We start from the raw sequence: 19,962 nt of genomic DNA on the forward strand, positions 1-19,962 counted from the left end.
ATTGGAACATGTCTATGCATGTATGCACAGAAACCGTGAACCCAAATAAAAGCAAGCTTTCAGCAGTTGACTGTCTGATCAGCAGGCTAAGCAAACACACCAGCGTGGTGTGACATACAGCAGGATACGTTCACACAACGAACGCCCTGCTATGACAATGATCTTCTGTAAATGACTCATGGGATCCACTGTCACAAATTCAACACAGCATTTGAGGAGGAGTCTGCAGGTTTCAACGCATCTTTTAAAATTGGCAGAGTCTTTAAGCATTTGCTTCCATGATTGCCCCTCAGATCAGAGCTTTTAAGTAAGAGCTGACTTCATGATAACCCTCACCGCAGATGCTCAGCTACACTGCACTTTATCCTATTGATTGTATCCTTTAACCCTTTCTGTTTTCCTCCCCCAGCCCATTACAATTTTTATTCATTTTCACAAACTCTGCTTTTGTATTTGATGACTAGACAGACAGTTATGCAGCTGTAGCAGTCCTGTACCTGTCTCCGGTTCACTTTTGCTGGTTTATTGTATGGGTTTACGTGGAGCGTGGAATGTGTGCAGAACATACTGCTCCTCCCATTACTCTGTTCATCCTCACTTTCACCACCCATATTCTTGTGGGGAAGTCACAATTTCAATCTCTCCTCCACACACAACTCTCTTGCTTCTTAGCTCGCTCTCTTTTCATCTCTCAGTTGCTCCCTCATTTCCTGCTGTGTTCAGTTATCCCATCCTGTGAGTTATCTCACTCCCACTCCCTTCCTTCATCTGCAAAGCGAGCTCTGCACGGTAAGATAAAAACACTTTGTTGCATGCAATCATTGACATGTCATCACGCACCTTGTTTTTCTGAATGAAATATGGATTTATATTCTAAACTGGACTTATGAATACAGATCTTTTTTTATACTGTTGTAATGCTCACTCTGATCTACTGTACTGTACCTAAGACTTTTAATGTCAAATACTCATGCTGAGTAGAATCAACTTGTAGAAGCACAGGAGTTTACCAAAAATGTTGGAGATTTGAGATTCTAATCTTAATGTTCGTACATGTTTAATGTCACAGTAGGCATTTTAACTATTCAGTGGGTAGATTCCTTCAGTAGGTGAGTACACATTTAAATTTTGCTGCACATCATATCATGTTTGTCTTGTGGACAGGTTGGTGGAAAAGGGGTGTGATGGTAGTGAGAAAGAACATCTGCTCTTTTCTAGTTAAGCATAGGCTAAATGTATTTGTAAAGTAGGATAAAGCAAAAGTTTTAGGTCCAAAGTATTTTTGGTCTAATCATTATTTCTATACACCATCTCAGGCTCTTAACTTGTCTTAACTGCATCATTTTGATAAAACTTTTATGGTTATTTGTTTCGTACTTTTTCACAGCTTCAGAGGCTCAAAACAGAGCCTAAAAACAGAAAAAGACAGATGAGCTGCAATAAATTAATAAATACATAAATTAAATGTAAAACTATTCAGGTGAACTGACTAAAGCACAGAAGTGTAATTGCACAACAACAGTTTCAGGCAGTCAAAAAGATTTGAAAAAACGCAAAGGGATAAAAGAAAGTGTAATTTGTCTTTAAAAGTAGAAAATAAAAAGCCTTTTTAGCCTCCAGAAACCAAATATCGTCCAGTTTCACCTTTCAGGGCCGAAAGCTACTTGATGAGCTGAAAACATGTAACACTAACTGAGACAAGCAGACATGGCAAAAGAAAATAAGTCAGATAAACTGCTATATGCCTCCTGTTTAGAGAGACTTCAGAGAGAATCATTATCAGTTCGGTTTCTCCTTTGCAGAAGACAATTTTCCCCAGGAGAATTGTCTATTTGCTAAAGTAGAGGTAAGAAACTGTTAATGTTTTCATGAGCAACAAGTGAGTTTAACAAATAAAGGTTCAGTATAGTAATTCTAAAAAATATTTTTCATTCAAAAATATTTGAGCTGAAAAGAGAATATCATATTTTTTCAGACTTTAAGTTTCTGAAAGATTATGGTAAGTTTATGTAATTTACTGTTCAAACTAATTTAAGCACATATGTTTTCTACTGTCCTTATTTTCCTAAATTTGATCAATAAGAACTCAATTACAACCTTTTGTTTTTCAATCATTTCCCACTTTATTTTGCATATATTTTCATCCTTTGTTTTTTTCTCTAATCAGGAAAAACACATGATAAGCTGCATCTGTGGGACAGGTGTTGCCACACAGTAGAACATATTACAAAAAGAAGAGAAAATCCACTTATTTTCTCCCAGTTTAGGATGAGCTCATGTCAGCTTATTAACAGTATAAGTTTTTGGAGTGAATCCACTTAATATTGAAGAATAGACACAAACTCTTAGACTTTTGGCCAACTTTCAACTCAGAATGTGACAATTGCAGGACTCAGATGCGTAAAATCATAGCTAAATCTTGGCTCTATTTTTAGACAGAACATTTGAATTTTTAACTTCTTGCAATTTGGAAATTCTTTGTTCATGCTTTTCAAATAACATGACCTGACAAAGGGAGCATGTTGCGCTTCCCAGTTGTTGCCAGATTTCTGAAGTAATTTAATCTTTCCCTTTGATCCAATTCAAGGTTGATGAATGAGTAGAATGTGTAATTACCTTTTCATTTTGCTCTATTTTTCCTTCCACTCTGTCTTATTCAATGAATGCTGAAGCATATCATTTTTTATTGTATTCAAATGGTAGGTTTGCTAGACTGTGAGATTACAGCAACATTAACAAGATTGTTTGTAGTTAGACACAACTTATAAAATCTTGATTAGATCAGCACTTGAGTCACTGCAATTGTCTGACCAACACAATATGCTCTGAAACGGAAAGATCAAATCAGCCAGTCGTCTCACCACTATATTATCCAGTATGGTTTTAAACATTCATGGTGGATAAAATTAAAACGAATTTCTTCTTATGATATTATATCACTATAAAGCCGTTTATGGAGAAGTGGGTGCAGTATGAACTATTATAAAAAAAATAAAATGCATAACAGTCAGAAAAAGTAAAAAAAAATGAGGTCAAGAATTTAAACATGAATAAATATGAGCTATTTTTACTAATGTCTTTTTGAAATACAAAATTACATCACTGCATACCAGGAGAATGAGATTAGCCAAAAACAAACAGAAAGGTTTTTCTGGCACACAACATGATTCAATCAATCAGTGTCATTGCTTTTAAACTGTTTTGTAATTTGTTTTAAACTTCTGCATATGTTTTAATTTGTTTTACGTTTGTGTAACCAGGTTGTTGTGCGTTGCATAAACTACATTTTAAATTGGGCAAATTCTCAACACATGTCCTATTATAAAATAGTAAGCTATAGCTTTATTCCCCTGCTTGCAATTGCTAAACTAGCAAATCCATACTTCAGATCAATCCTTCCCTGCAGCAGGCCCCTGCATTATAAGAGCAGAACTCAGCCAAAGTAGAAGTCAGCATCACTTTTCACTTTTGATGGTTGGGGCATCATTTTTCAGTTTAAAGTTAGGAGGAACTCTTTATAGTCTTGTTTAATGAGAAGGGGGAGGCATGCATTTTTTTCAGTACTCATAAAGACAAGTGTGTATCTAGCTTCCTGAACCACAGCAATATGAAGACACACAGCAGACACCAGGTTCTTACCTTTGAGGAAATATTTTCTTTATTACGCTTTGCCTAAATATTCAGATTATGCCTTTATTTATTGCCTGAAAGAACGTCTTTTAAAGCCTCAGTTATAATTACAACTCCACTTTTCTGTGAAGACTAAAGACATAAATTTTGTCACATGTTCCCTGGTAGGGCTTTGGGCTACACTTACAGCAGCCCAGATTTCTGTGACCACAGAGACAACAATAAGCCCATTCACAGGGTTCTGCAAAAAATCACCAGTCAGTAATGAAAATGACAAAACAAGCAGAAGAAAATGAAGAGTCAAATTAACAGCACAGTTTTATGGAGTGAGAAGAAATTGGCTTCTTTCCCAATAATTTTCTTCCCAGCAACCACAATAACAGAAAACATGCAATAGCTTTCTAGTCAAAAATCTCTTTGACAGTCATGAAGAGATATGTCAAGGCAAGTTAAGTCATGTTTATTTGTGTAGCACATTTCAGCAACAATGCAGTTGAAAGTGATTTACACCGGAAAGCATAATGCAGTGAACAATTACAAAGCAGCAATAAAAATTACATTTGTCAAATGCCATCCTCAAGCAAGTACACATTTAATATATTCCAATTACTATGAATTGGAGGCAATTCAAAACAGGTGGGTTTATAGCCTTGATTTAAAGGAACTCATGTTCCTGCAGATATGTTCAGCTTGTTAATGCCAGGGACTGCTGAGCCAAGTTTATTAATGATTCCTAAATTACTCATATTAAATTCTCAGTGCAATGTCGTATCTCCAAATCTGTGCACAACAATGTATTTTTATACTTGTCGATGGATTACATTCTGGATAAACCATTACAGTCACTTCTGACTCCGGATAATGTTTAGTTAATTCATGAACACTTGATATGGCATAAAGTCTTCAGTGATGACAAAATGACCCAATTTGTGACCAATCAGTGGAGACCATGTCAGTATTGCTTTACTGATAATAATAAAGGATATTCCCCCTCTGTTTAAGGGTATGGAAGTCACACATTATAAGTCACTTTCACCTCGCATATGTTTTTGCAATGTGTAAAACTTTGGAGTACCAGAAATTTCTCTCCAGATGGATCCACATTACAGCCCAGCTTATCTGGAGAGAAACACTCCTTTCTGTCATTGAATATAAACAACTCAGGCTGAGTGGTTCCAGGCACACCTTTACTCAGAATGTATATTTATATTGTTTGTGGTTTGTATAGACAGAAATTTGGAATGGGTAACAGAGACCATATCAAATTATCTAAAGAGATGGACTTTCATGTCCAAGGCTGCAATCAAATATAATCTCAAATATTTCAGATTATCTATTGTTTGTCTGTGTGTCTGTGTATGTCATATATTCTTTAAAAGACTTGAGAGACTACATATATATATATATATATATATATATATATATATATATATATATATATTTACCCCTCCAGGGGGTCTTTTGTGGGCTCTAGTGTCCCTTATGTGAAAGTAGGCTGGCAGGAAAGGGGGAAAGACATGCGGCAAATATCGTCGGGTCCCGGAGTCGAATCTGCGACAGCCGCGTCGAGGACTCAAGGCCATCAAACATGGGTCGCGCTAACCCCTACGCCACCGCGGCACACCCCGAGACTACATATATTTGAGTGTGAATATTATTCTGCGCTGAGGGCATAATTAATGATAGGTGAAACTGGGTTGAAGTTCAAGATGTACCTCATTTCACTGACAAAAAATATTACTGTGTATCCTTTGTTTTACTGTAACCTCAGAACTAATAAGCCAACCTAAAAGCAGGGGTTTCTTGTTGAAGGCATTACTTCAGCTACTGCATGTGGCTTATCAGAGCTGTTTTTTTCCCATTAGAATACTTTCCTTCTCATTTGCTGACATTTGCTTGTTTGGCTCTCATCCATTATTGCTATTATTGCTGCCAACAATTCTTTTTCCCAGCTGAAAGTAAATACTTTAAAGTCATTGTTTATCATCACTCTTAAGACCTCCATATTCATCACTGTAAAATGACAGCTGAGAGCCTTTTAGTGACAGCTTCACTTCTACTTTTTGTTTTGGCTCTGGCACGCTTTGCCAACAGGAAATGGGTTCCAAAAAGAAAATGGGATACAAGTGTCGCATAGCAGGAGTGATGCTTCTATTGATTGGAAGTATTGCTGCCCTTGTTGTTGTTGCTGTCATCCAGGACAAGTTAAAGGTTAAGGAGTATGGATTAGAGGTGAACACACACACACACGCACACAACTCCCCTCCCTCCAAACACACACACAAGTGTATCTTTCTATCTTCTCAAGGACTTTCCGTTGACTTCTATTCATTTTTCCTTCATTTCTATAGTACAAACCTGACTATTACCCTAAATCTAACTATTCCCAGTACATGCCTGACCCTACACTGCAAAAACAGCACTACTCCAGCAGTTGGTCCCCACATCATTGCATTAGTTGACAAAAAGGTCCTTACAACTCATCAAATACAAGAACACATACACACACATGCATGAGAAGAATAATACCTACAGATGTATATGTTGTACCTGCACAATCACACACTTTCAAGACATTATCAAGTTAGATCTCAGCTACTGGTTCCACTGGTTTATAATGTGAGGCAAGAAAACAACAACAAAAAAAATAGGCCAGCCATACCTTATTTAGACACACCTTTGCTTCATTGTAAAAGATGTAGTCTTTACATATACAGTTTACAAAACTTTCACATGAAGGGCTGATGTTTTCCTGCATGCTTTTTCACAGTTTGGCATTGTGATAGACTCCGGTTCCTCTCGCTCCAATGTGTACCTGTACGAATGGCCTGGGGAGAAGGAGAACGAGACCGGGGTAGTGACTGAAAGAAAGAACTGTAAAGTTAATGGTAGGTGTAATGTTGGTACACACTGTTTCAACTTTTTCAAACAGCAGCTCGGCAAAGTCTAAATATTCTACAAGTGTAACCCAAATTAACCAAATAAAATAAAATCTGGAGTATCCTTAGCATTTTTTTTGTTTTTAAAATGTTTAATGTTTCACATAAACCTCTGTTCAACAGTTTCAAATGCAATGTTAGAGATTGTAGGTACACCCTTCAATCAAACTTTCTGACAGGTTATGAATATGAATATGGGGGGAGTGGGGGATGGGTGTGAAGTGAAGTGGGGGATGGGTGTGAAGGGGAAGGGTGGGTGCTTTATATGTTAATGAATTTGACACCTGCGGAGACGAGGAGTCTAGACCACTCAATTAGCAGGAGATAGGTGAGCTAGCAAGTCGTAGGGTCTCTCTCTCAGGTTGAGTACAAACAATTGATGCTGAGGAGACAAGTCTAATTAGCCTACCAAAGAGCAGAAGATGATAGGTGTCTTTCAGGCAGGAGACAGGAGGAAGCAGAGCGGGTCATGGCTTGGCTATTCTGCAGAAAAACGCTACAAGTAGAGTTGGCTATTCTGTAGAAAATGCTACAAGTACAGTGTTGTATTCTGTACCCCTATTTATTACAGTAAAACTCCAAACCACACCCCCAGGGGGGAGAGGAAGTAGTAATAAACCAATAACATCCACTCTTTCCCATGATATCATACGCTACCACCCGCAGCGAGGGCAGAGGTGTCAAATTCATTAACATATAAAGCACCCACCCCTCCCCTTCGCACCCATCCCTCACTTCCCCCCCTCACTCTCCTCCCATATTCATATTCATAACCTGTCAGAAAGTTTTATTGAAGGGTGTAGAATAGAATAGAATAGAATAGAATAGAATTACTTTATTCATCCCAGCAGGGAAATTATTTCGCAGTTACAGCAGCATAGAGACAAGACACACAACAACCACCACTGAGTAGCAATGTAGACAAGATAAAATAAGAATAAAATATGACATGCTGTCAATATAAAAAGCAGCTTAGAGCAGTCCTTGCAAGGATTCAAAATGCAGAACAGAATGTATATGTAAATATATGTACAGCAAGTGTGCCACAATGCATTGTGCGAAATTGGACTGATTAGTGCAGAACAGTGATTTAGCTTTTATTGTACAGTGAGATGGCATGTGGCAGGAAGGATTTCCTGTATCTGTCCCTACGACAGCGGAGCTGGAGCAGCCTATGTGCGAAGGTGCTCCGCTGTACCTACAATCTCTAATGTTTGTTTTTGAAGGAATAATCCAAACACAGATTTGTGCCTCCAGGGCTTCCTATCTCAGAACTCAAGGTTAGTTCCAAGGATGATAAAAAAACATTTGAAGGATTTCAAGACTGCATGGATGAAATCAAGAATCACATTCCTGAAGAAAAGCACAAAACCACACCCCTCTTTCTGGGAGCTACAGCTGGGATGCGCCTGCTAGAGTAAGAAAGAGACAATATCCTAAACCACACCGTTGTTTTTAAACTGTGCTATATTTAGTAATTAAATGCTAAGTCTTTGTTTATCAGTCTTGAAGAATAAATAAGGAATGGAGTTAGGAGAGATACTGCTGTACCCATTTACCTCCAAAAATCTGAGAAGCAGAGGGTTTCAATTTCTGATTAGAAGACAAATACATAAAATAACTGGTAGGTTTTAGGAAAGCACAGAATATACTCAGAGAATGTACAGGCTGTATTGTAAGGACATAGTTTCAAACTGATCAGAATTGCACTTTCTATATCAATTTGCTGTGTGATTGATTATTGCTTTTGTCTTGTTTTTGAGAATGAAAGATCAAGAAAGAGCCAGTAAAATTATGGGAAAACTCAGAGACTTCCTGAGTAAACAAAACTTCCAGTTCCACAACGCTTCCATCATCACTGGACAGGAAGAGGGACTGTATGGGTGGATCACAGTGAATTACTTGAAGGAAAATTTCCTACAGGTGAGACTTGAGAGTGTACTTGTCCATTTAACGGTTTAAATCACAGAAACACAACTGCTCTGTGAACAGGACCAGGGTAAGGTGTGGTTGCTTTTCCCTAAATTATTCCAATTACATTTGTAGAAAAACATGTGGAACACTTACATTCGTCCAAATGGAGCAGAGACAGTCGGGTCTATGGATCTCGGTGGAGCATCAACACAGATCGCCTTCCAAGTTCAGGAACGTGGAGAGGGGCCTGACTACATGCATGTCAAGCTGTATGGTTACCCCTATACTGTCTACACACACAGTTTCCTTTGCTATGGCAAAAATGAGGCTGACAAGAGGGTTCTGGACAAAGTAATCAGGGTATGCAACTTTTTTTTAACATTTTGTGATATTTCAACCACAAACTGCAATGGATTATAATGGAAACAATAGGCTAAGCAAAAGTAGTGCATAGTTGTGAACTAAAGGGAAAAAACATGTATGTATTGTTTTCGTTTTACAAATTTTTACAAGTAAAACTTTTTACAAATAAAAATCTGGAAAAGGAGGTGTGCCGTCATATTCTGTCTTTATGAATCAAATCCGACCTTTAAAAACAAAATTATTCCTTTTGAGTTTTGTATCTACCTTTTTAGTACATCAAGATACTGATTAAAAGAAATACTATAAAGCTCAATATCATTTTGAATTGTTGTAGGGCATCTGTGAAAATAAATTTTCAGGTCCTGTACAGAATCTCAATTGACTTCAGTTCTGGAGTTTGACTTGGCCATTCCAAAATATGAATATATAATTTATTAAAACCATTCCATTTTACCTCTGGTTTTCTGAAAGATGCTTACGACTTGAAATATATATTTTTAGAACATTTCTTTATTAATATTCTGCAACAAATCTTTGAGCTCTTCAAGATCAGCTGCATGATTCAATATTTCATACTGTTTGCATGTTATGTGACTTCTGAAGGCAACTGGTTGTACTGTAGGTTATTCATGGGTGTTGCCTAAAGTCCCACTGGAAGTTAGTGCTTGTAATGTGGCAAGACGTAAAAAGAGGATGAAGAATACTTATGTAAAGCACTAATTGTTGCTAAAACAATATAAAACAGGCAATAAAAGCTAAGTAAAATTGAAAAGATCATTGTATGTAAATGTGACTGGGAACAGTGGCACCTTAGTGGAATATGAAGCAGGCTGTCAGACCGCAAAGACCAAACTGGCCCAAAAACATCATGAATGTGTGCAGATTAATATAACCATAACTGAAGAGCTAGCCAAGATTCATCAAGAAAAGAACTCCCATTCATGTGAAAGCTAACATCCATTAATGCCCTGTTAAAAATGGATTAGTGAACGCTGCTGTTCCTAACAGTCAAAGGAAAACCAGTCAAGTATGCATTATATCATTAAGAATATTGATTGGACCAGGAAGGTCATCCTAGCAGCCTGTGTGAAAATCAGAATTTCTCGTAACTTACAGCCCGATTTTAAAAATCAATGCCCATGTGATAGGAAGAGATATCTTGCGTTGGTGTACAGTGGAACTAATGTGAATACACTACAGTCTATGTTACCTGTATGAAGTGATGGCGGGTTTAAAATACAAAAGTTTCTGTTAGTCTTCCAATCAAGTGCCTTCACTCTCATTTTTTTGTCTCACTGTACTTTTCACTTTACGATGACATGTCTTTACTTTGGATGTTTTCAGGAATCATCTGACCCAGCCTACATAATAAATCCCTGCTACCCCAGAGGTTTCAACATTACCACAAAAGCTTCATCCATTTATGACACAGAGTGCATACCGAAACCCAAAAACTACAACTCTGGTCAAGAGTTCTACATGGTTGGGGGGTCCGACTCGGAAAAATGCGGGCAAATAGTGAAGTCCATATTTAACTTTCAAAACTGTCCCTCAAAGCAGTGCTCCTTCAATGGGGTGGAGCAGCCACCAGTGACTGGAGATTTTATGGTAACACTTGTAGATACAGCTGTGGATACAAGTAAGTAGTTGTTGACCCAGAATAAATGGATGTTTGTTTCTTATGGTTCCTTTAGGCATATGCTGGATTCTACTTCATTGCTCGAGCGCTGGAGCAGAGTGGGAAATCCGACCTTGGTCAGTTCAACATTGCTGTTGGGAACTTCTGCAACACTGACTGGGCCAAGGTGGGTTATCCAAACTGATGTGCAGCTACAATAGAAAGTGCAAAGAAGAACAATAAAAAGGAAGATAAAGGAAACAAAAAAAGAAAGCAGTGTGTTCATGAATGTGTGGAAAATAATAATTATTAATAACATGACATAACAAATCCATTCATCCATACAGCACTAGAATATGACAAATATAGTTTCAAGACAACAAACTGTATTTCAATTCCTACCTTTCTATTTAGAATCAAATTTAGTTCAAATTTGGTTAATCGCAGAACAATCCAATTTTGTTTAAACATAGTCCAATTTCTTCAGTACATTAAAAGTAGTTAGCATTCACAATTAGTGACTGCAGTGGGCTCCCAGGTTGTTCTCTTTATAACTGAGCAAACAAAAAGAAGACAACATATTTTTAAATTAAGGGACTGAAGAAGAAAAGACAGTTTTGGTTAGTGGAGCTACTCAGGGTTCAGGGTCCCCACTTCCTGCACCACTTTTATAATTTTTGAATTGCTTTCCAGATAAATTACAGATTAAAAATTTTTTTTTTTTTTTTTATGTTTTTGTACACTTCTTGAAATTCAGAAACTGATCTACATTTAATTTAGATTTAGATTTTGGTTTTGATTTTTCCCGTGGGAGACAGGACAAACCTTGACCTGTATTTTGGGCATTTGTTCACAAGCACCTTTAATAGTTTGTTGTCTTTTTGTACTATTCCTCCCAAAATAACTGGTGTAGCATTTTGTAGCTGTCTTGCTCACGCCCTTTGTAACCCTGCCAACACATTTAATGTGAGGCTCAGACCTTTGTGGAAACTACTTCCTTTAACCTCTTTGTAGTTGATAGCTGCTCATTCAAAAGAACAATTTTTCCTCACCCTTTACCTTCCTGACTGATAGACACTGAGACATTGTATCAATATTTCCACATGCCAATAGTACATACCATTCTGTGAATGATAAAAGTTTTGCTTAGTATGTGTGCTACTGCTGCATTGCAAAACTGTCTTGTGTGGATTGAAATGCACTTATTGTTCTCCAACCTACAGTCGGCGCTAATCTACTGAAAAATCCAGCTCTGCATAAATTAGATTTTGCCTCTTTATTCTGACTTTAGGGATGCAGCTGGTTTTATTTTAGTTTGCACTCTTGCTGTTGTCAAACTACTATCTTAACTCTGATCCTTTTCTTGTCTTTTAAGCTAAAAGTACAAAAACACTGGATCTCTGACACATACCTCAAGACCTACTGCTTTGCCAGTCACTATGTCCTCACTCTTCTGGCAGATGGCTATAAGTTTGACAATGAGACTTGGAAAAATATTCACTTTGAACAAAAGGTAAGTAGAACAACATCCAAAACGATGTAGAAGCCTGTCTTGACTGAAAGTTTTGCTTCTATCAGCTTATTTTCTGCATTTATAAAAATCAATGAACTGCTGTGAAATTAGAGCTTCAGAATGCATCCATGTTGGGACTCAAGCCATCTTTAGCTGTGTAAAACATTGCTTGGGGCCACCCACTGAGGCATATAACATATCACTGACACTAATTATTTTGTTCTGAAATAGTGGAACATATGAAGAGCATGTTTCGACAAAGACCCTTACAAAAGTGGGATTTCCCAAGTATTACACTGGGCTTGTCACTCATAACACAAAATAAAAGACAGTGGTTCTGTGAAATATCTAAACTCCAGTCTGCCATTTGTCACTTATTCAGATGTTGGCCTTTAGGCACAAGGCATTTTTGTTCCTCAAATACTTGAGGCACTCCCAGATTTGAACAAAGAATTAATGTTCTGATTGGGGCCCTGGGATATTATGACAGTCAATAGGCTGTTATAGAAAGAGCCAAAAGCCAGACACATGGATTTTTTAGTGGGGTGTTCTTTGCATGTTATGACTCATCTTGTGTCCTAAAGCTGCTCATGTTGCTTCAGCACAAAAATATTCAGTATCCGAAACCTCAAATGTCATGTATGTACAGTGCGAGAGTGAGGCTCAAAGAAAATGCAACATAAGTCTAAAACAGAAACTAAAATTATGCAAGGGGCTTTCTAGCTTTTTTTACGAATTCAAGAACAAAAATGTGCCGTGCATTTGTATTCCTAGTCAGAACTTTATCAAGCCACTTCCTGTTGTGTAAGATTCTGCCATCTTTAGAGCTCAAACTTGTGCTGGAGTAAAGAAAGCATGACTAAACATGCATGTGTGTAACTTCTCTCCTCCCCTCTTCAGATAAAGGAAACAAACATAGGCTGGAGTTTGGGCTACATGCTGAGCATGTCCAACATGATCCCGTCTGAAGTGAAAGAAATCACCCCAATGACAAACCCGGTCTTCGCTGGTCTCATCTTTCTATTTTCAGCTCTAATCATTGTAACAGCAGTCTTAGGATTTATCATCCTCATTCGTACTTGCTATTGATAGGTGATGAAAGGAAATTAAGGAGAGCATAGGGAATTATTTAGTTCTTTGCTGGAATGTGCTGCAGTAGCATGTGATCAGGCATGTCTGTTGAATGTTTCTAAACAAAGTGATGTGTGTTTTTCAGCTCAAACCTCTGAGGCAGGATTTACATAGAAAATGTCTTTGCACTTAAGTTTATGGTTAAACTGGTTTTTTTTATTTCCAATACAACCAGTGCTTGTAAAAGATAAATCACCCCCAATAGAAATGAGCAAGATTGTGAATCTCACTGGACCGCTTTTGTTTCTTTGGTTATTTTACCTCACAGAAGCGCAGAGATTTAAAAATCCTTTCCCAGCAGATTTTTTTCACAAAACTAATATAAATGAACAAGAATTAAATGAACATGTCAAAACAACACAACACAGGAGGACAACACATATTTTGCTTGCACAGGTTGATTTTTTTGGTCAAGCATCCACTGAAAAATTTTGTTTTTTTTGTTGTTGTTGTTGGAAATATCCAAAATGTTGTACTGATGGGAACATCAAGGAAACCAATCAATATTTGTCACCTTTCCTCACGATGAGGTAATGCACCTCATCGTGCATTACCTCATCAGTTCTAGATTTAGGTCAGAGATTCATCACACATCTAAGTAAGCAGACATAAACAGTCCATCCTTTTTTATTTGAATAAAAATGAAGAAAAAACGGATGAAGGGGTGAGGTGCCTCTGAGCTGCACTATCAGGGAACAGCAGTGCTCCTACCTGGCTTGATAATGACACATCTTTAATGCTTATTGTAATAAATAATCAATTGTAACACAAAAGTCAACTTTCATCCATTATATTCCTGAAAAACACTTAAATGTTGTCATGTATTATATTCCAAATTTATTCAAGTAATGGTTACGCAATATACCTGATTAAAAATAACAGTAGTTCTTAATGTCTGTTCTTGAGGGTGTTTCACTTTTCATTCCAGAGTTATAGTTTGAACTGGACATTTATAACTCTAAAAGTAGAAACAGGAACAATAAATTCATGTAAAATGCCCCGCTTATTTGTTTTTTTTTTCCTATTGGTTTTTTATATATAAGAGGCAAATTTCAGGAAACTAACCAATTTATTCCAATTTTGTATTGTTTTTCCAATAACTTTATCTCACTGTAAGGGAACATAGAAAGTGTTAATTTTCAGTTACATGTGTTCAGATGTCAATGTTTTCAGCTATATGCATATGTTTTATTAAATGAGAAATAAATTTTTGAACATTTATTTGAAACAGTAAATCATGGGATTTTTTTGTGAATGCAATTGCAGTTACAGTGAAGTTTGGTTGAATACAGCACACTCTACTGGATAATATTTTAGGACAATTTTGACTGTAGTTGAAAAACTGATGCATGTTTTTCATTTTATTGTACTTTCCCTTCTGTTTTAATGCTTTGATAACTAACTGTATACTAAACATGTTCTTTGACTGCATTTTGTCTGGTTATTTCACAACCTTCAAAATTATTCACCCATACCATAAGATTATGCAGAAGTTGTTGCCTTATTTCACATTACCTGCAGTCACAGATATATACTCTATTTACTTTTAATCACTTCACAGAAAGTAGCACTGCCAAACTACAGCATTTATGCAACCTTACAACAAACCTTTTGGTTTATTGTAAATTGTAAATCAATTTATTTATTTACAATAAATTGTAAAAAAAAAAAAAAAAAAATTGCCCCAGAAAAAAGCAGAGGCAGCCCACCAATACACAAAATATTTTTGCTATACTAATGACCAATAATCTTGAAAACACTGAAATTACCGAAAATAGGATGATTCCTATAAAAACAGGACATAATAAACAGCTGCATGGTTTTAATTTGAGCACATAACAAATTTGTCGGAGTTGAAGCAACACTGTACGAGTCTATTTGGTCCTTTTCAGAATTGGTATTAGTTAGTTTCAAGTTATTCAGCAAGAGATTGATCATCTTTAACTCTTCCAAGCGTTAAAACTCCTCAATCTCTTGTTCAAATAAGTCTGGAAGTATTAAATTTTCGACTGCTTGAAGCAGTACGCGTGCACATGCTATAAACCTGCCTTTTATCCACATGCAGAAAACAATGTTGCGCCCTAGTGGTAATATGCTGCACAAGCCATTAAGAAATGTGGGCACTGGCTGTTTTTATATAAAAAAAAAAAGATTTATTGAAAGTTTTGTCAAAAAAGAAAACAAAAACAAACAAAAAACACACGTGTGAAACTACAGCAACACCCACTGGTTCTACAGACACTCAAAATCACAACTTTGAAAGACATGGGAGGCATGTGATCAAGCAAATAAAAAAATAGCATCCTCAAAGTTTTGCATCTTCTTTTACACGCCTGTACAAAAAAGAAACACCTCATAAATATTACCTTTGTTTCCTCGGCCTCCTCTTTAGCTTCTGATACTTTATTTTCCATGAGAAGTTTGTATCTGCTTAGTTTTGGTAAAAAAAAAAAATAAAAAAAAAAGAAATCACCTTTTTCTCCATCCATTTTGTCTTTTAACCTCCATCCAGAGTGATGTCGGTCTACATGGATGTGGACTCAGAACCAGTGTGAACCACAACATGTACACTTCTTTTCCTGCTTTCTGTCCACTCATCTGATGCACTCGTACTCAGAACAAATGTTTTGTTCATTTTTCTTCTTCTTCAGTCTTCATTCTGCCTTAAAATAATCAGTTGCTGTATTTCAATGGTGCATTTTTCCCCCACACACATACACAACACAGGACACCCTCTTTCCCCCAATACTGAAAAGTGTTTAGCAGCTCAAATATAAGTAATTGTCAAAAGACAGTAAAAATAAAAAATAAAAATAAAGGTTGCACAAAAAATATTGCCCTTGTAGAAGAGTGTTCATAAGCTGAAATTGTTTTGTTCTGCAGAAGTGCCCTTTTGTCTGACAGAGGTCATTGGTGTTTACAAATTACATGTGTTTGGCAAGACAGACAAAACATTTTTTGTTTTGTTTTACAGAACAAGTTCTGTTTGTTTAAAGTGGGTTGTGAATGGCACGTATGTGTATTCAGTATCTCAACTGCAGAAGACAGTGATGAGAGTAATCTCAGTTTGCAGATGAATTATAATTAAGAAATAAAGGTTAGCGCTAAAATAATTGCTCTCCTTTGAGAGTTTAAGTAAATTATTTCTGCATGTATGCAGCTATAAAAAAATGTACTCAAATGTTTTGCATCATACAACTAATCCAAGTTAATGCCCTTCTTAAAGAATGTTTTAAAATGTATAATCTCCCATAAAATTTTATTTTATTGTAATATTCCTAAAAGTAATAGACTTTTTTTTTCTTAAAAACCATACCTGTCTTGCCTGAAAATGCATCACGACTTCAGTTAGTAACTGAAATCTAACTAACGTAGATATATATGTATATCATATTTTATCAATATATTAAAATCTTATTCCCACATGTACATATGACTGCAACATATCCCTTTAGATAAATCTTTCAATGATCATTTGATATCAGAAACCAGATTAAAAAACCAAAAACGTAATAAATAAAAATGTATAACTTCTCATTCAGTGAAATAATAAGAAATGTTTGTTTTCTGTTCTCTGGAGGAAGCAGATAGCATTAAGAGATTCAGTTTTACTTTTGGTCACTGTCTTCTGGAGGTAAGATGCTGGCGGCCTATAACTGCTCCACAGTGCCACATTTTAAACAAACCAAGTTATCTGTGCAAATTAGAGTTTGCATTCCAAATTGCGTTAATGAAATCTGTAGTGTTTTGGCAAACAAGGATTTAATTTTAGCATCTCAGCCATCTTATTATAAGCCACCTGCTCTGTTGAGAAGGATGCTTCTCTCTAATTATCACTGAACTCAACATCGCGGCAAAGTAAGCTGCTCTTCTCGTTGAGGCAATCGAGTTAAAGACCTACTGCATATTTTATTTTAATCTCACACGTTGGGGACTCTCATCCACTAAAACCATGATAAGCAAGAATGCGTTTCACTTTTAAAAGGTGAAAGAGTTGAACAAACAACAAGGAAGATCTCTTCTCTACATAATTTCTTCGTCTTTGGTATAAAATATGCCATCGGCAGCGTTTGTTCAACCGTTAAGAAAGACTCAAGAAACTGTCGACAGCTTTTTTCAAACTATTGCTCATCACACATTTATAAACCCTAATTTTTTTCTTCTTCAATTTGGTTGTTGATGAAGTTTTTCATTTCTTTATGTTGTGAGACAAACAAAGCGCACAAACAAGAACATTTGGACTGCAATGAAAATAACAACAAAACCTGAAAATGAGACAATGTGGCGGAGAAACTGAGATTTGATCCCACCGTTACACCAAACCACATTGCCCAGGAAGCCGCGGATCAACTCTTTTAACAAGCCAAGCAACATTTTTTTGTCCATCTAATCCATCGACTTTTTTTGCACTTCACCATTTGTCATCTTCAAACTATTGTAATATCTTTTCTTTTTTTTAAAAACCTGTACAGATAAGCTTTGTAGATTTCCTCTCTGAGACTCCCATAACACACTTTCAATCATTTTTAAAAAGAATTTGACACTATGGAGTCTTTTTTCCCCCAAAAAGTCTGAGAAAATTAAGGCAATAAGAATTTAAGAAAACATTGATTTTCTAAAAAACTACTCAAATAATAAAAGAAAAAGAAAAACAGAGCTTCATATCAGAGGAAGACAGTCTGTTTTCTCCTAGACATTGCTTCCTTTATTTTTTGATAAAAATGTCAAAAATTCTACCTGCACATTCAAATGTTTTCTTTTTTTTTCTTTACAGTTGGTTGAGTTTTGATTTCAGTCTTTTATATAGTTTTCTTTTTTTTTTTACCCCTCCAGAGGGGAAAGTCCAGTCTCAAGGTGAAAAATGACCAAATCAGTCTTGGACTGTGATTGATTCCATTGCCTTGTAGTTCAACAAACATTCTTTGTTATTTGTTTTTTTTTTATAGCTGTCTTTGCCTTGGTTCAAACAGCTATAAAATATAGCATATTTTTTTTCTTCATTTATTTGGTTCCTGTGCACAGTGGAAGCATTTTCCTGTCTGTCATGTCCACCTCACTGCTGTGTTTTTGTCCTCTGTCTTGTTATGATTCTCTGTCTGTCTCCGGCTCCTTCGTGCAGTCCTTCTAAAGGCAATGCAACAATGACTCCCACCAGCTACCTGAAGGAGACAGAGAAGTCAGGAAAAATTAGATGGCCAAGACTTTTTTTCAGGAACGCAGCTAGACGGAAATAAAATCAAGTTACCGAGGCGGCGAAAACAACATAAACACCATAAAGAGGCGTGATAGAAAGAATGACAGAGTTATGAGTAAAATAAAATAAAAAAAATTATCTAGTTTAGCTTTGTAATTATGCTCACAAAACAATCTGTTTCCACACCGATTGTTTTTCAGTGAACGGAAGTAGTAAAAAACATTCAATTTAATACATTAAATTTGTTGTTTTCTAAAATATTGAGCCTAAGCTTTATAGGTATCTTAGAGCATTTGCATCTAATTTGTTGTAAACATTTTTATTCCCCAGAGTTCACTTTCTCTCCCCTGTCAATTCAGAAACTCTCAAGAAAGTGAAGTGTGTACTAGGTGCAAGAATATCTACATATAAAAAACAAACAACCTCTGAAGCGGTTGGACCAAAATATACAAATGACCTGTCTAAAAAAAAAGTTTTTATGCCAAAGTGAGTCTACACAGAAATTATACATTAGATAGTCAATCACCATTAAAATTGCTTGCAATTAGTGAAAGCTACAGTTTACCTGATGGTCAGAAGAAAGACTCATGGCGTTATCAAGGGGCTACTACACTTCTGTCGCATAAAAATGATCTGCAGAGTTGGTTTTCATTAGCAAAGAGAATTTAAAGCAGAAGAAGGATTGGATGGTCCAGTTGTGCTTAATAGATTAGCAAGTTGCTTTATTAACCTTTATTAGAGCATTACATGCTTAGTTTATTGATTAGCAGAGATTTAGGCCCACATATCAAAAACATTGGACAATTATCTAAAGATATAATTAGCTAATAAATGTTTATCTTTTTATCTGTTACTACAAGTCAGATTCAGAGCTTATTTGTCCAAACAATTTGGCACTTTTAGAACCAGTCATTGTATTTAGATGAGAAAATATTAGTGAAGATTTTTTTTTTGTAAACTCACTTTGTCTGCTGGTAGGAGTAGGCTGTGGCATGGTCTGCTGAATTCTCCACTGATAAAGGCTGCTGCCCGCTGGCATCCTGTGAGGAGGGGGCAGTTGTCTGTGGAGATGGGTCTGTCACCACACCCTGATTGGACACAGAGTGGAAGAAAGGAGGTCAAAGTAAATTGCTGCAGTGAGAGTGACATAAGCATTTCCCTCCTGCCCAATTTTTCAGCTTTGGATAAATAAGTTAACCACATATTCAACTTATAACTTGCTCACTTCATGAAAAGTAAAGGCTGATTCTAACTTTAACAAGTAATTTGTGACAAAGTGAATGCACAGTGTATTTTCTTCCCCTATTAAAATTAGCAACTCTAAATGAATTCAAAATTCCACACATCTGAAATTGTAAAAAATACTGTTTCAAAATTATCATCTATGACTTCACAATAGTACGATCAATCATAAGACCATCTAAATCTTTCTGCACAGTAGGGTTAACAAACATCTTACATCCACTGTAATAGCAGAGGCAGGCACTGCAGTGTACTGGGGAATGTAGGTTCCTTGCATAGGAGCAGCCGCTGCAGCAGAGATGTACTGCAGAGACACAAGGTGGGGTGACACATGTGAACCAATACGTACAGCCTGGTGCAAACATGTTACAATCTATCTTTGGATTTTGTAGTTGGCTTTTAATTGCTAGCAGCCAAA

General features: G+C 36.4%; 2 protein-coding genes across 4 annotated transcripts in view; one reads left to right on the forward strand and one right to left on the reverse strand.

Annotated features, from left to right (window-relative positions):
* Positions 1-595: 595 nt before the first annotated feature.
* On the forward strand, positions 596-13,441 carry entpd3 (ectonucleoside triphosphate diphosphohydrolase 3). Its single transcript, XM_028012625.1, has 10 exons — positions 596-789; positions 5,725-5,862; positions 6,401-6,518; positions 7,827-7,986; positions 8,333-8,492; positions 8,616-8,843; positions 10,191-10,454; positions 10,541-10,651; positions 11,840-11,977; positions 12,878-13,441. Exons 2-10 carry the CDS (start codon positions 5,728-5,730, stop codon positions 13,064-13,066), a joined length of 1,503 nt encoding a protein of 500 aa, XP_027868426.1. The 5' UTR covers positions 596-789; positions 5,725-5,727; the 3' UTR covers positions 13,067-13,441.
* Positions 13,442-13,551: 110 nt separating this feature from the next.
* LOC114141800 (RNA-binding motif, single-stranded-interacting protein 3) overlaps positions 13,552-19,962 on the reverse strand; it is a 132,913-nt gene continuing 126,502 nt past the window's right edge. For 2 of the 3 annotated variants that reach the window (XM_028012628.1, XM_028012626.1), the window contains exons 12-14: positions 19,762-19,848; positions 19,266-19,390; positions 13,552-18,267 (exon numbers count right to left, since the gene is read on the reverse strand). In XM_028012628.1, the coding sequence (XP_027868429.1) occupies positions 18,264-18,267; positions 19,266-19,390; positions 19,762-19,848 (216 nt within the window). In that variant the 3' untranslated portion in view covers positions 13,552-18,263. Of the gene's footprint in view, positions 18,268-19,261; positions 19,391-19,761; positions 19,849-19,962 lie in introns of those variants that run through there. The other variant, XM_028012627.1, reaches the window with a different exon arrangement.

This window comes from Xiphophorus couchianus, chromosome 3, assembly GCF_001444195.1.
Source record: "Xiphophorus couchianus chromosome 3, X_couchianus-1.0, whole genome shotgun sequence".
Classification (NCBI taxonomy): domain Eukaryota; kingdom Metazoa; phylum Chordata; class Actinopteri; order Cyprinodontiformes; family Poeciliidae; genus Xiphophorus; species Xiphophorus couchianus.

Excerpts from the sequence above, each read along its gene's own strand:
- entpd3 (XM_028012625.1), top strand. The coding sequence starts at position 5,728 with ATGGGTTCCAAAAAGAAAATGGGATACAAGTGTCGCATAGCAGGAGTG. Across the intron at positions 10,455-10,540 it reads CAGTGACTGGAGATTTTATG|GCATATGCTGGATTCTACTT; the intron begins GTAACACTTGTA and ends TGGTTCCTTTAG. Across the intron at positions 11,978-12,877 it reads ATATTCACTTTGAACAAAAG|ATAAAGGAAACAAACATAGG; the intron begins GTAAGTAGAACA and ends TCCCCTCTTCAG.